General features: G+C 38.7%; 1 protein-coding gene across 1 annotated transcript in view; it reads right to left on the bottom strand.

The window, feature by feature from the left end:
* The window catches only part of SNTG1 (syntrophin gamma 1), a 710,288-nt gene extending 697,038 nt beyond the window's left edge, over positions 1–13,250 (bottom strand). The window contains 2 exon segments of the mRNA XM_053715033.1: positions 708–761; positions 13,133–13,250. Of these exon segments, the coding sequence (XP_053571008.1) occupies positions 708–734 (27 nt within the window). The 5' untranslated portion in view covers positions 735–761; positions 13,133–13,250.
* Between the last annotated feature and the right edge of the window lie 3,295 nt (positions 13,251–16,545).

The raw sequence follows: 16,545 nt of genomic DNA, 5'->3' as shown, positions 1-16,545 counted from the left end.
GTTTGCGATGCTGGAGTACGGCGGTTTAGGGGTTAATATGTTTATTATAGTGGTGGCGATGCCGGGAGCAGCAGATTAGGGGTTAATAATTGTATTTTAGTGTTTGTGATGCGGGAGGGCCTCGGTTTAGGGTTTAATAGGTAGTTTATGGGTGTTAGTGTACTTTTTAGCACTTTACAGCTTTGTAACATAAAAGCCATAACTACTGACTTTCAGTTTACGGTACGGATCTTGTAGTTATGGGCTGTACAGCTCACTTTTTGGCCGGACAGGCAAACTCGTAATATCGGCGCTATTTAAGTCCCATTGAAAAAGGACTTTTTGAAAGCTGCGGTAGTTACGTTGCGTTACGGCCAAAAAAGTGTGCGTTACAGATATACCTGCAAAACTCGTTATAACAGCGGTAGTGAAAAAGCAGCGTTATGAAGGAGAACTCGGAGAACTCCCTTGGAGAACTTGGAACTTGGAGAACTCCCTTAATTTATTCTGCTCTATATGAAAAAAAAATTGTCTTTTTTTTATTTTTCTTTGAGATTTTAGTGAATATTGGCCATGTTTAAGTCTGTAAATAACTGAAGATTATACTGATAAGTAGCTAAAACTGTGTTTATATTAGAATATTAGAATCATAGTTGCATGAAAGAGGGGGGGGGAAATCCCATCTGGAATGTTATTCTTTATATCAGTTCACACTGTTTGTTACTTACCTCATCACATGTAGTCCGGAAATCCATGTGCTGTTGCACGGCAATTTTTTTCGTCTTAAGGAAATAGAAAAAAGAAAAAAAGAAACCAAAGAAGTTATTAAGATAATATATACAAGTATACAAAAACAAGTGAAAACGTCTATGAATTTATTAAAGAAAGCAGATCGGCATCCAGAAATGTTATGCTTTAGACTCATAGTGAAATAAGCTAATTTCTTTAGTAAAGTGTGCTGCAATTCTCTTTTTTATTAGGTAGCCGAATAAACCTTAAAAGTTTAAATACACTGCATAACTCTTCCTACTGCCAGAAGAGATTTTCTAGCTCATTAGTTTGATACGATAATGTGTTCCTTTTATTACTTCTTTTCAACTTGGATACATCTATTTTCAGATTTGTGTGTCTATATTATCTACAGATGTAAACTACAATATTTTTATTTCATTTCTTCCGACTTTGCATATCATAGGTTAGCATATGTTCCAGTATCTTATCTTGCAATGGTGTTTCTAGCTACTTTTTTAAATGAAAAAAGAAATATGTTATGGTAGCATTGGCTTCATATTCATTTTTTTTAAACAAAAAAATATTCTTAGTGCTGTAAGAATTATATTTAGGAAGCTACAATGTAAATCCTATTTCCCATATGTCAGACCTCAATTATATACCTCTTGTTCAAAAAAATATTCAATATCTACTAATATCTAAATGCATTAACATATTTTATTTCTAGTAGATTTTGTTTGACACAAATGAAATTAATATACGATTCTTGCATGAAACGGAAGCTGCCAGCACTTGTTTGGTTTAGATTTGAATATGACATGGCAGATAGACTTTTTCTTGGCTCTCTTCTATATTGTGAGTGATTATTTTGTCACTGAGCTAATATGTGGCTGATCATATTAATATGAAAAGCTATGAATAACATAATGAAAAAATAGCATACAGTAATATAATACGTTAAAAGATTAGGTTTTGCATTCCATAAATTCAAACCATGTAGTTTTTGTGATTGTATAGTCCCAAAGGACCATATCTAGAAGAAAGCCATTTAAGTATTACATTTAAAATAAGAAGTCGCTTAAAAGTCACTGAAATTTACCTTTTCATATTCATGAGAATTCTCAACAAATTCTATTAAACACACACGTGCCTCATTATGTATGGATACACTTTGTCAGTCTTATATACAGGGAGTGCAGAATTATTAGGCAAGTTGTATTTTTGAGGATTAATTTTATTATTGAACAACAACCATGTTCTCAATGAACCCAAAAAACTCATTAATATCAAAGCTGAATAGTTTTGGAAGTAGTTTTTAGTTTGTTTTTAGTTATAGCTATTTTAGGGGGATATCTGTGTGTGCAGGTGACTATTACTGTGCATAATTATTAGGCAACTTAACAAAAAACAAATATATACCCATTTCAATTATTTATTTTTACCAGTGAAATCAATATAACATCTCAACATTCACAAATATACATTTCTGACATTCAAAAACAAAACAAAAACAAATCAGTGACCAATATAGCCACCTTTCTTTGCAAGGACACTCAAAAGCCTGCCATCCATGGATTCTGTCAGTGTTTTGATCTGTTCACCATCAACATTGCGTGCAGCAGCTACCACAGCCTCCCAGACACTGTTCAGAGAGGTATACTGTTTTCCCTCCTTGTAAATCTCACATTTGATGATGGACCACAGGTTCTCAATGGGGTTCAGATCAGGTGAACAAGGAGGCCATGTCATTAGATTTTCTTCTTTTATACCCTTTCTTGCCAGCCACGCTGTGGAGTACTTGGACGCGTGTGATGGAGCATTGTCCTGCATGAAAATCATGTTTTTCTTGAAGGATGCAGACTTCTTCCTGTACCACTGCTTGAAGAAGGTGTCTTCCAGAAACTGGCAGGACTCCATCCTCAACCCGAAAAGGCCCCACAAGCTCATCTTTGATGATACCAGCCCAAACCAGTACTCCACCTCCACCTTGCTGGTGTCTGAGTTGGACTGGAGCTCTCTGCCCTTTACCAATCCAGCCACGGGCCCATCCATCTGGCCCATCAAGACTCACTCTCATTTCATCAGTCCATAAAACCTTAGAAAAATCAGTCTTGAGATATTTCTTGTCCCAGTCTTGACGTTTCAGCTTGTGTGTCTTGTTCAGTGGTGGTCGTCTTTCAGCCTTTCTTACCTTGGCCATGTCTCTGAGTATTGCACACCTTGTGCTTTTGGGCACTCCAGTGATGTTGCAGCTCTGAAATATGGCCAAACTGGTGGCAAGTGGCATCTTGGCAGCTGCACGCTTGACTTTTCTCAGTTCATGGGCAGTTATTTTGCGCCTTGGTTTTTCCACACGCTTCTTGCGACCCTGTTGACTATTTTGAATGAAACGCTTGATTGTTCGATGATCACGCTTCAGAAGCTTTGCAATTTTAAGAGTGCTGCATCCCTCTGCAAGATATCTCACTATTTTTGACTTTTCTGAGCCTGTCAAGTCCTTCTTTTGACCCATTTTTCCAAAGGAAAGGAAGTTGCCTAATAATTATGCACACCTGATATAGGGTGTTGATGTCATTAGACCACACCCCTTCTCATTACAGAGATGCACATCACCTAATATGCTTAATTGGTAGTAGGCTTTCGAGCCTATACAGCTTGGAGTAAGACAACATGCATAAAGAGGATGATGTGGTCAAAATACTCATTTGCCTAATAATTCTGCACTCCCTGTAGTGTCAAGGTAATACATATGGGATACTATATGAAAAAAGTGGGCATGATGGACTTTGCATCTTTGCCCAACATGGCGCACAACATTTTTTGTCAGTACGCAGTGTGCTGTGCAGCCCTTGGACTAGTGTATATTGCACCATGGAAACACAATTTTATCATAATTACCAGTTCATAAACTATCACACTAAAGATACTCAAAATATTTACAGCTGAAGCAGAGAGTAGATCTCAAATAATAGTTATGCCAAATTGCATATTACTTATTATAAGGAACATTATGGCAAAATACCCTTATCAATAGATTGGCTTACTAGATACTATCAGCAAGGAACTGGATAATATGATTTAACTCCAATCCCAGATGAAATACATCCAAGGGTACTAAGGGAACTCAATCTTGTAAAAGCCAAATTTATACGCTTAATTTTTTTTCAAAATGTAATGTTCTCAGGCATGGTACCACAGGACTAGTGGAAATCTGGTTCCACAGTATAAAAAAGAAAACAGAGATCATTCAGGGTGCTATAGACAAACAAGTTTTTCATCAGTGGTGGGAAGTTACAAGAGGGGATTATACGTAATTATACAGTATATTCATGAAAACATGATCATGAGTGACAATAAGCATGGTTTTGTGGGAAACAGATCAACCCAAACGTTGGTGTGATATAATTTTATTTTGCAATGGTAAATTATTGTATAACAATGGGAGATTATTGTACAGCACAAACGGAGTGAGAATTGCTGATAAAAGTATCACTTGGATAAACAACTGGTTGAAGGATAGTAAATAGATAGTAGTAGTAAATGGATTATACTCAAATTAAACAAATGTAGTCAGTGGAATCCCTCAAGGATTATTTTTAGTTTGAGTGCTATTTACTATTCCTATAAATGACCTAGAGAGCAGTATCTTAGTCTTTGAACATAACTGTAACTTCTTTATGGTGATTAGGTCAGAAGATTGCTCTGCAATTGAAATTGCCTAAACTGGGAGAATGTGTTCATAAATGGCCAATGAGATTTAACACTGATTAATGTAAGATTTTACATTTCAGATAAAAAAAAATAAGCATTTAAAAATGGAAATAAATAAATAAAACAATGGAACAGTATACTGTAAAATTGTTTTTATATTAATGTATTTTCAATGAATACCAGCAGCAGAGCATAAAATGTATGAGAAATTGCATTTTCAGGTTTATTTGTGTATATGAATTAGCTGGGTGGGTTTGTGTATTTAAACCACAGCCTATTGAAATGGGTTGACCTTGCAGGTAATATTAGATCTCATTATGTTATCTCTTTGTGTACACACAATCGCTTCCTTAAATGATATATGTTTGTAAACCAAAGCTCAATACTTCAAGACAACAATGAAAAATTAACATTTTATTACTTAACTACCCTGCACCCACTGGGCGTGTAATTGTTTCTGCTGGCTATGTTTACTTAGGCTTGTCAATAGACTCCAGTATACAAATTTTCAGTGTAGGTTGGGATTCCAAAGACTAACACTGAGATTACAAGTTTTGTGGTGAGGCTATACCGCTCAAAAATTGGCCATTGCAAAGCGCATACAAATGCCCCTTTAGGGGCAATGGGTAGATTAGGTTTTATTTAGACTTAGGTTTTTTATTTTGGGGGGGTTGGTTGGGTGGGGGGTTTTATTGTTGGGGGAACCTTGTAATTTTTTGTCAGGAAAAGAGCTGTTTAACTTAGGGCAATGCCCTACAAAAGGCCCTTTTAAGGGCTATTGGTAGTTTATGGTAGGTTAGGATGTGTTTTTATATTGGGGGTCTTTTTAATTTTATAGGGCTATTAGATTAGGTGTAATAGTTTTTATTTTTGATAATTTAGTTTGTTATTTTTTGTAATGTTAGATTTTTTTTATTTTTTCATAGTATTAGGTTTTTTTAAATTTGTAATTTAGGTTTTTTATTTTTTCGTTTTTTAGAGTTAGTTTTTTTTAATCATATAATTTAGGTTTTTTTAATTAGTAGTTTTTTTATTTTATTAGAATAGTTATGTTAGGTTAATTTATAGTTTACTCTTAGTTTTTTTTATTTCACAGGTAAGTTTTTTTATTTTAATATAGTTATATTGTAACTTTTAATTAAAAGTTAAGGGGTGTTAGGTTTAGTGGTTAATAGTTAAATTTAGTGTTTTGCGATGTGGGGGGCTGGCGGTTTAGGGGTTAATAGGTTTAGTTTATTAGTTGCTATGTGGGGGCTGGCGGTTTAGGGGTTACTAGCTTTATTTAGTGTTGGCGACATTGGGGAGCAGCGGATTAGGGGTTAATAATGTTATTATAGTGTTGGTGATGTGGGGGGCCAGTAGTTTAGGGGTTAATAGGTTTATTTAGTGTCAGCGATGTTGGGGAGTGGCGGATTAGAAGTTAAACTCAGCCCTTGACTTTTGTGCGGGATGGAGCTTAATGCACCCTAACGCACAGCACAAGGAGGTTATTCAGTAACTCTTAATGGCAGCGCTATGGAAAGTACAGAACCGCTCATTTTATTGTGTTCTTGATGCACACAGTATAGCGCAAAACTCGTAATCTAGCCGTAAATCAGTTATTTCAAATGCTGAAATAAGGATAACCGAGCTACTTGTAAGAAATTTAATACACTTCAGCAGGTAAAATGAATCATTGGAAACAATTTAAAGAGGATAATTTTTGGGGGTAAACTATCCCTTAAATCTGTTGACAACAACCTAAAAAGTAATGCTCTAACAAAGGGCATGAATGCAAGGGAAGAAAGCACATTTCTGCCCATATTTAAGCCCCTGTTAAGAGCTTGAGTATAGAGTACAATTTTGGGGACCAATTTTTAAAAAGAACATTAGAGAACTAGAAGGGGTTCAGAGAATGCAGTATTTACAGAGATATTAAATAGTAAATACATGTTACACATAATGATGTATTCAAAGCAAATATTAGCCCTAGTATAATATGTAGCTTTATTTTATACAATTATATTAGTTGTTTAACTACTGATGATGAAAGTGTAAAAGTTTAGTTTCTGGGGGGCGGAGCTAGCTAGAAAAGAGAGCAGATGTGTGTGTCTGAAGCTCCGCTAAAAAGACTGCCTAGCACTGCTAAAACCACCAGATTCTGGCTAAAAAATCTGCCTAAAACTAGGAGACCTGAGGAGTTAGCACTTTACCGAATCCAGAAAGTGCAGAGCTTAACTCCATCTGACTCTGGAGAGACCGGAGCAATATTGCAATGCTGAACTCCACAGCCAGGGGAGCGGAACATCCCACCCTTACCGCTACCCATCTCCCATCCTGACTGAGCTCTGAGATTGGAGGTACCGGGAATTATCCACATCCCTTACAAAAAGAGAACTCAGCTGAACATCGGCGGCTGAAAGACCAAGAGGATTTCCGGAGCCTGGGAGGCCTAAGTCCATTGCACGGAGACAGAACCGCATAAACAGCTACTGAAATCATCGGGCTAATTGGACCGCAACTCACAGGGAGCCGATAGAAAACATGGCTGAAGGTGCAGAAACTGAGAGTGGTGGAAGGTGAGGCCTTGCTAATTCTGGCATGAGTCGCCTTCTTGAAAGCAGAGTAAGTGCACAATACACCTCCTTCATCCACACAAGGCCCCACACCTTTAGCCCATGCTTGAGGCTACATAGGCCTACACTTAAAACTCCAAATCTGACGGACTTAAACATAGAGATATTCAGGGATCTGGGAGAAAACCCTTAGGCTTTAAATCCTCTGACCCTGAGGAACTTCTATTTGTACATAAAGATCGTAGCACAACTGAGGGTCCAACACTAAGCAATTTACAGGGCTTGTTTTAATCCACATCTGGCAAATGAAGAGACTGGGGAATAACTACCTGAGGACACTTATATAGCTCAAGTTCATGGGAAAGAAAGAGGTATAAGACTCAGGCCTAAGTGACACAACTCCATACAGCCCATCTCTCCTAACCCTAGTTTGCGCAGTGTTAATAGAAGCAGCAGGCATTTCTCACCCCACCCATTTACACGTCCCCAGTGGATATATCCCATGTACCTTGTCCTTCTACCGCCCTATATGGGTACGTCCCTTTGAGAGAGGCCGACTACTATGCTGTCTGTAGTAACAACATATAAATCAGCATCCCTGATCTCCCACAGTATGTAGCCAGTTACTGGAGGCATAAACCCCGCCAGTCACACTAACACTCTCAGCATACTGTGATTAAATACAGATACCTGAATCTAACTACCTTTCAGGCAAGAAAAAAAGATGTCTTAAACATTCAAGAAGAAACAAAAATCTTCCTCTACCACTAAATGCATGGTAGCAGATCACTTTCACCAATCAAACTCAGCGGTACAAGCAAGCTCAGATGAGGAGGGATCAGATAATGGAAGCCTGTCTGATGTACAGATAAACGCTTCATTAGCCCAAAATGTTTGTCATCTACCACAGGCAGATAATCTTTCCAACAACCTAATGGACTCCATCAAGTCAATATTGGCTACTCATCATGACGCTCTCTCCAAGAAATTTGACAGAGCACATGCTGACTTAAAGAGGGACATAGCTACAATTAGGGTACGCATGGATGCTCTGGAGTGCAAACAGGAAGACTTAATGATTGACCATACCAACCTCTTAAGCTACTCACAGAATTTGGCTGAACAACTTTCTGATCTAGAGATGAAACTGGCTGACCTGGAAGACAGGTCAACCCGCAACAATATCCGCATCAAGGGCATACCAGAAACTGTCTTACCGCAAGAAATGGAGATCTACTTACAGGACCTCTTTACAGCTATATTGGGACCTACCCTAAACCAAGAAGCCCTAATTGACAGAGTACATTGTGCCTTGAAACCGAAAGCCACTGATGGGGAAAAGCCAAGAGATGTCATTGCCCACCTTCATTACTATACCTACTGAGAGAAATTATTACGGGCCTTGAGCAAAGACAAAGTATTGCCAGACAAATATACAGATATTCAGTTCTATCCTGTTCCAGCTCCGCAGATATTACCAACCTTTCACTAGACTGCTGAGGGATAGGGGCATTAAATACAGATGGGGATTTCCTTTGAGAATCTTCATCACAAAAGATGGACAGCAATATGTAGCCTCTTCGCCGCAGTAAGTGAAGGAACTACTACAAAGATGGGACCTCCTTTCTCCAGAGACAGAGGATACTCACCCGGGTCCTAGCAGGCCCCTAGATCTGCGTGTATCAGCCCCAGAGTGGAGGCCACTACCTCAGAGAACTGTGACCAGCTCCAAAAGGCAATCCGTGCCCTCCGGCCCAAAGTCTCCTCAACTCTCTATTTACAGAGACAGAGACTGAACTTATAGAGTGCTCCTACAAATCCCTCTTTGATGAATGAAGATGGGTGAAATTTTGATGAATCAAATACTATTAGAAATGTAAAATGTTTAAAATGTTATAGCGGTATTATTATGTTCATGTATACTTATGCTTCATTATTAAGATCAGTAATACATACAATTAGTAAATATCTTGGGGGAGCAAGACTCTCTTAGCAAATGCAATAGAAATGTGTCCAGAGGCACTTCAATGATTTTGTCCCTTCCTTCCTGGTGCATTGAGCCTTTCTTATGCGCTAGGGAGGAATTTACATTATTATATCATCTAAAACACTTAACAGGTAAACACAACTGATGTATTTCCAGATCATCATTGTTTTTTGTCAATAACATAGTAGTATTGATGTATGATGTAATCACACTTACACCCACTGACCAGTCAAGTTTTCCTAAGGTTACTAGCATAAGACTAAATCAATGCCTGTTTTAGACATCCGCAAAGAAATTACATAGCGGACGCAGTTATTTGCTATATCTCAGAAGCAGATGGAGCTCCTCTCTCCATTGCCTTGGACCCATAGGGAGAAACTTAAGTAAGAGTACATCTCGAGACCCACTCCCATCCACCATGCCCACTGGCTACATGGCTAGAGTAGATGACAATCTATCATTTAAAAATTATATTGTTTATTGTTATGTTTGTCTGTTATGAAAAGCTGAAATCTGTTACTGTTTTATCTTAATAAAACCTGGGCAGTGGTCTCTGGGTAACGTGCAAACGGGTCAGGGTGCTGAAATACTTCCTTTCACTGTTTTATCTTAAACCATCTGCATTGTCTGACCCCTGTAGCTTTTTATTTTCGCGGCTACACCATTAAACATGTAGCAATTAATGTACATTAATGTTCAGTTAGGTTAACCTAATATAGGGAGTCAGATAGATGTAGCCAGCCTCCTCCATAGCACCCAGTATGCTTAAATGCTTTTACAGAGGACTGGCGGTGGTGAAATCCGTACACATCTACCCCCAGCATAATTAATTGTGGTCTCCTGGGTAAACCCTTAAAGGGACAGTCTACCATAGAATTGTTATTGTTTTAAAAGATAGATAATCCCTTTATTACCCATTCCCCAGTTTTGCATAACCAACACAGTTATATTAATATACTTTTTTATCTCTGTGATTACCTTGTATCTAGGAACCTTCTTCCAGCCCCCTGATCACATGACTGTGACTGTTTATTATCTATTGTCTTAAATTTAGCATTGCTTTGTGCTAAATCTTAAATAACCCCCTGTGCCTGAACACAGTCTTATCTTTATGGCCCATGTGTACTTTCTGTCTCTTTGTGTTGAAAAGAGATTTAAAAAGCATGTGATAAGAGGCAGCCCTCAAAGGCTTAGAAATTAGCATATGAGCCTACCTATGTTTAGTTTAAACTAAGAATACCAAGAGGAAAAAGCTAATTTGATGATAAAAGTAAATTGGAAAGTTGATTAAAATTAAAAGTCCTATCTGAATAATGAAAGTTTAATTTATACTAGACGTTCCCTTTAAGAGACCACTCATTGAGAAAGTGTAAATAAAACACTTCAATTTACACCACTAGGCATTTGAGAACCCCCTTATTAGAGGTGATATAGATTGTAAATAATTGTGCAAATACTGGGTGGTATACACGCCATAACTCAGTAACTCTCACTGAAACTCACTAATTAGTACCTCCCCCATCCCCCCCCCCCCCACACTTAGGGGTTTTCTGCCTCTTTTCTCTCTACTCCCAATCCCTACCCTTTCCTCAACTCACAACCCATGACAATAAGACAAAGTCAATCATGGCCCTGATCAAAGTAGCCACTTTAAACACCCAAGGACTTAATTCCCCTACGAAACGCAGCCTCCTAACTTGTTACCTGATGACCCACAAATTATACTTGACCATTCTACAAGAAACTAACTGGACGGGGGATTCACGGTTCCTCTGCAACTCTGCTTTCTACCCAGTGTTCGAGACAGCCTCGTTGTTAGAGGAGAAAAAAAGAGGGGTTGCCATTCTGTTCCATAAGGAGTTTAAGTGTAACAAAGAATACATTGAACGTGATACAGCAGGTCATTTTATAATAATGGTTTGTACCCTGAACAAAGTCTTATTCACTCTAGTCTCAGTCTATACACCTAATACTCGACAGCTGCCCTTTCTACTGAAACTTCTTAATCTCATTGATCAGCTCAAGAGGAGGCATCTACTAATTGGGGGAGATCTTAATTTAGTTTAGGACCCTACACTTAATAAGAAACACTCAAAAACTCCCCATACAGACTGCAGCCTCTCCTTAACATCTAATGCCTTCCGTAAATTGATGTCCAAGACCAAGACTATACAGGAATACTTAGAATTTAACTATACTGGATCCTCTAGTTTAGACATGACCTAGGCGACCCCTAAGGCCTATCTCCAAGGGTATGTCATAAAGAAGGTTGCGCAGTCCCGCGCAAAGTTCAAACACCTATTAGCAAAACTGTATGGAGACATCTATACACTAGAAACAGTAAATAAGAATTGCCCTAAACCTCTGATAACCCAACAGATCAAGAAGAAATTACTAGAAGGGAAACATTGAGGGTGCAAGATAATCTTCATAAACTTAAACAATTATATTATTATAAGGGAAACAAAGCAGACAGACTATTAGCACATAAACTCCGTAAGCGGAAGCAACATAGCAGAATAGCTTTAATCAAAACAGATAGAGGTCCTGTGCATTCACTAAAAGACATAAGACAAGCATTTGTGGACTATTATACCTCCATCTATAGCCTTGGAGTCTCAGCAGAAACTCCCAGAACTGATGAGGGCACTATCCGATGTTTCTTAGAGAAACTTTACCTACCTACTTTAACTTCTGAATCTGTAGATGACTTAAGTAATCCCTTCACATTAGAGGAAATTAAAGCGGCAATAGGATCCCTGACTCCCCATAAGGCACCAAGCCCAGATGGCTTCACAGTATCTTTTTACCAGACTTTTGCAAGCATACTATCCCCTATCCTACTTAGATTCATTAGCAGTGTAGCAGAAAGAGGGGATTTCATAGATGAATTCAGTGGTGACTCTAGGAACAATACCACAGAAAAATATATCTATATAAATAAGATTCCAAAATACCAATGTAATGTGTTATGCAATGATACCTTTGTATTGTACTAACCTAATACTAAAAAGACAAGCTTTCAAGAGTTTTCCTTTCTTCCTCAGGTTTTACTTCAGACCCGAGAAAGAGAGGAAAACTCTCAAAAGCTTTTCTTTATAGTTTAAAGTAATTTCAGAAAACACCAGGGCTCTGTAAATCATGGTTCTTAAAAAAATTTATCCACAAGACCCAGTGCCATGATACCACATACCTTCCTGACCCTATTTTTGTGTTTGATCTCAGAATACACACACACACTCACCCTCATACTACACACACACCCTCATACAACACACATACCAAACCTCACCCTCATACTACACACATACACTAACCCTCATACTACACACACACCACGCACCCTCATACAACACACGCTTCATACACACAATTTAATACAGCACACACACACACTCATACTACACACATCCTCATACAACACACATACCACACCTCACCCTCATACTACACACACCACACACTCACTCTCATGCAACACACACACACCATACACATACTCATACTACACACACCTCACCCTCATACTACACACACCACAAACTTACCCTCATACTACACACGCACACTCATACTACACACATACCACACACCCTCATACAACACACACCGAACACATACTCATACTACACACAACTCACCCTCATACTACACACACCACACACTTACCCTCATACTACACATACACCCTCTTACTACACACACCACATACAATACACAATCACCATCATAAAACACACACACTCACCCTCATACAACACAAACACTCCACACACACACCACACTCACCCTCATACAACACACACACCACACACTCATCTTAATACAACACATACAACACACACTCACCCTCATACAACACACACACCTCACTCAACACACACACTCATACAACACAAACACACATACAATACACACACTCACCCTCCCTCATACAACACACACACACACACTCACCCTCATACAACACACACACAAACTCATAATATAATAATAATAATAATAATAATAATATAGTAAAAATAAAAAATAAACGAAACATGAGAGCAATAGTCATTGATACACTGCTTGTTACTGGTGCCTAGAACAGGTTCAGTAAGTAAGAATACAAAGCAAATGGAGAGGCAAGGGCTTAAACATTGACAGCAAATAAAAGCTAACGTCTTACTTGTAGCTGATGAATACAGCGTTGGAATCCCCAGCCCCCCTGCACTTCACTGTCAGATAAACATTACACAGGCAGGAATGCAGCTGAATTGTCCTGTTGCTGCTGGCTGAAATGAAAAGTCCCATCAATCTTTTGTGGTGAAGTGCAGATGTGCTAGATGTGCCCACCTTATAGATAAGCCAGAACTTGTAGCAATTAGCAGGAAGGAGGGGGGATTATTATGTGTAGGGACCCAAGCAGAGTTTAGAGGTAATGGAGGAGGAGCTGCTGCAACCATGCTGATAACATTAGATAATGTAGAACGTAGTGCAAAGCAACTTGTGTATGCGCAGAGATAATATAAAGTGTGTGCGGCAGGGTAACAGATACATGCAAAAGACTGCATTATTTTTAGAAACTTGCACTCATTGAATCATTACATAGGATGCTCTTTTAAATTACTTTTATTGATTCAGAGGAAATGTGATGTAAGCGATTTATAACTGTGTATAGAACAGGTTAAAATTGCTGCTCATCATGTCTTGCACGTGCAGAGATCATATGAGATGTGTTGCAGAATAATGTGTAATATAACTATAGGTGATGTTAATTTGGCTGCAGAACCATTTTTATATTGTAAATTGGAGACACTGACCTTTCAGTGCACATTATAGTGTGTCACCATTAGAACATGCAAATCCACACTTCAGGGTGTACTGTCACAGCTTCTTGTACCCCTGGTGGTGTTTGATAGAGAAAGCATGGGCTGACAATTTTCTATGAAGTTAAAGGAGCTAGTGAAAATATTGGTGGAGCAACCCACCATTTTATTTTTTAAATAAAGATTGCCTGCACCATTAAACTCCATAGAGGATGAGTGAAATATTACTGTGTAGTGTTTTGCACTCTGGGTAATTTTATATTTGATTTTTTTTTTAATTATCTTGTTTGTGGTTACAAAAATAAATATAGGAAGCCTGCAAACTTAATTTTGATGGAAGTAAACATATAATTTTAGAAGTGATAGCGGACGAGGATCCAATCCCCTGCTAATAGTTTTTATTTGTGAGAACACACTTAACAGACAATAAAAAGTACACATTCTAAGGTATACAAACTAGGCAAGTAGCCACACTCATGGCTGCATAGAGACACAAAAAGCTATGAGCTAGAGCACATACACATTGACCTCATTGAAAAGAAATTGGACACCAAAAGATAAATCAGATCGGTAGACCGTAGTTGAAATATACTCATATAGGGCACAGCCTCCTACCTAGCAGAGAGCACTTCTACTGTTGTTTCCCCACGTTAGTACAGGAATGACTGGTAAAAGCTTGTTCCTGTACACCAGAGGTGCAACACCACCTGATCATTTTTGCAACCTTTATAAACGCCACATACTGGAATTCCTCTGAACTGTACCCTTATGCACAAACCGGTTCCATGTTAAATACTACAGGGAACAGCAAATTATGTGCCCTCATGGCTGGGGGGCAAATAGTAAATTTAGGGGGGCATTTGCCCCTATTGCCCCCCTGTAGTGACGCCTTTGGATGAATTGCTAGAAGAGAACATACTCACTATACCCAAAGAGGCAAAAGACCAGGCATTCTGTTCTAGTTACCGACCCATCTCTCTCATAAATGTTGATATTAAAATTTTTCATTATTTGCTGATGACCTCACCATATTTCTTACGGACCCAGTAACAACTCTTCCCCCCATGAATGCCTCCATTTAAGTTCTTTGGAACGATCTCCTACTGTAAGATTAATTTAGGAAAAAAAGAAACATATTCAATTAATATCAACCCAGAAGAACAGAAGGTAATCTAGAAGTCTTACTCCTTTAGATGGTCCCTGAGAGGGGTGCACCACTTGGGAGTCTACCTCTCCCATAATAAATCCATTACAATAAATGATAACTATGACAATCTCCTAAAAAGAGATTAAGTCATTTCTTAGCTCCAAACACTATGATGATCTCTTGGATGGGAAGAGTGGCTGCCCTGAAAATGATGATCCTTCCTAAAACTCATGTACCTGTTCAGATGCATACCAATCCCAGTACCAGTAGGCCTTCTCCATAACTTCCAAGCAGTGTTCAACACTTGAAACAATAAAATACCCCAAGTTGCAGCACATATACTACAATCTCCAATAGAGAAAGGTGGTATAGAACTCCCAAAAATTAAACTATATCATGAAGCAGCAATATGATATCCCATGTAACTGCCTGGGGACCTAATCTCCCACCCACGAGATGGAGGGCACTGGAACAGGCATCTTTGCCTGAGTATGTTGAACTAGCTGACCTTTTTTGGCTTCCCCCACATCAAAATAATAGAGTGCCCATAGCAAATGACATAATCAAAGGCTACCAACTATCTTGGTTCAGACTATGACATCACAGCTTGATTGCGCGACAACCCTCCCCAGTACAATCTATAAAAGGGCTATTGCATGGACTTCCCCACACACATATCAATAACTAGACACAGACTGAGATAACATACTTTTACTCAGATAATACACTGTTACCCCATTCTGAAATACTTAGTTCCCCCACACTCCCCCTCAAATTTAATTTTGACCTATTTAGACTAAGGTCTCTCATGAGATCTTGGGGATTTGTAGACGACAGACTACACACACTTACACTGTGGGAGACGTGATCAAAGATGGACTTTCAATTACATAAACCTCTTTCAACACACTACAAATGCCTACTAGAAGTCCAGATCCCCCTCAAAACAAAACACATGGAAGCCTGGGAGAAAGAATTACAACAGACATATGCACCAAAAGACTGGTCCAAAGCAATTAGCCAGACCAAAGCAGCAATCCATTTTGTGACACTTTATGAACTATACTTTAAGCTCCTGACCAGATGGCACCTAGTACCCACAAAACTGTATAAAATCTACCCTGAGCACCCCTCATGTACTGGAGATGGTCGGAGGAACTGGGAAACCCCCTCCACATTTGTTGGACATGCCCAAAGCTTAGCAAGTATTGGTCAAGGATCAAGGGAGTTTGTACAAGCTTAAACCTCCCAGAGGTATCGCACTCAGCTTTAGCACTACTTTACCTTGGTCTAGAAAAATCCCCAACTTAAAAGCAATCCTTTCTTATATATATCTTGACCTCAGCCAAATTGCTGATATCAAGAACTTGGAAAACAAAAACAATGCCCTAATTGTCAAGGAGTGTTGGATTGCATTAATTACATAAAATCCATGGAAGACTATCAGCTAGATTACGAGTTGTGCGTTAGGGTAAAAAAGCAGCATTAACAGGTCCTAACACTGCTTTTTCATGCCTGCTGGCATTACGAGTCTTGAAGGTCTAGGGTCAACGCACACTTCTTTGGCCTTACCGCAAAACGACTTACGTAAACTTCGCAAAGTCTGTTTTCTATGGGACTTCCATA

Source organism: Bombina bombina, chromosome 5, assembly GCF_027579735.1.
Source record: "Bombina bombina isolate aBomBom1 chromosome 5, aBomBom1.pri, whole genome shotgun sequence".
NCBI lineage: Eukaryota > Metazoa > Chordata > Amphibia > Anura > Bombinatoridae > Bombina > Bombina bombina.
This window is presented reverse-complemented; position numbering and strand designations above follow the sequence as displayed.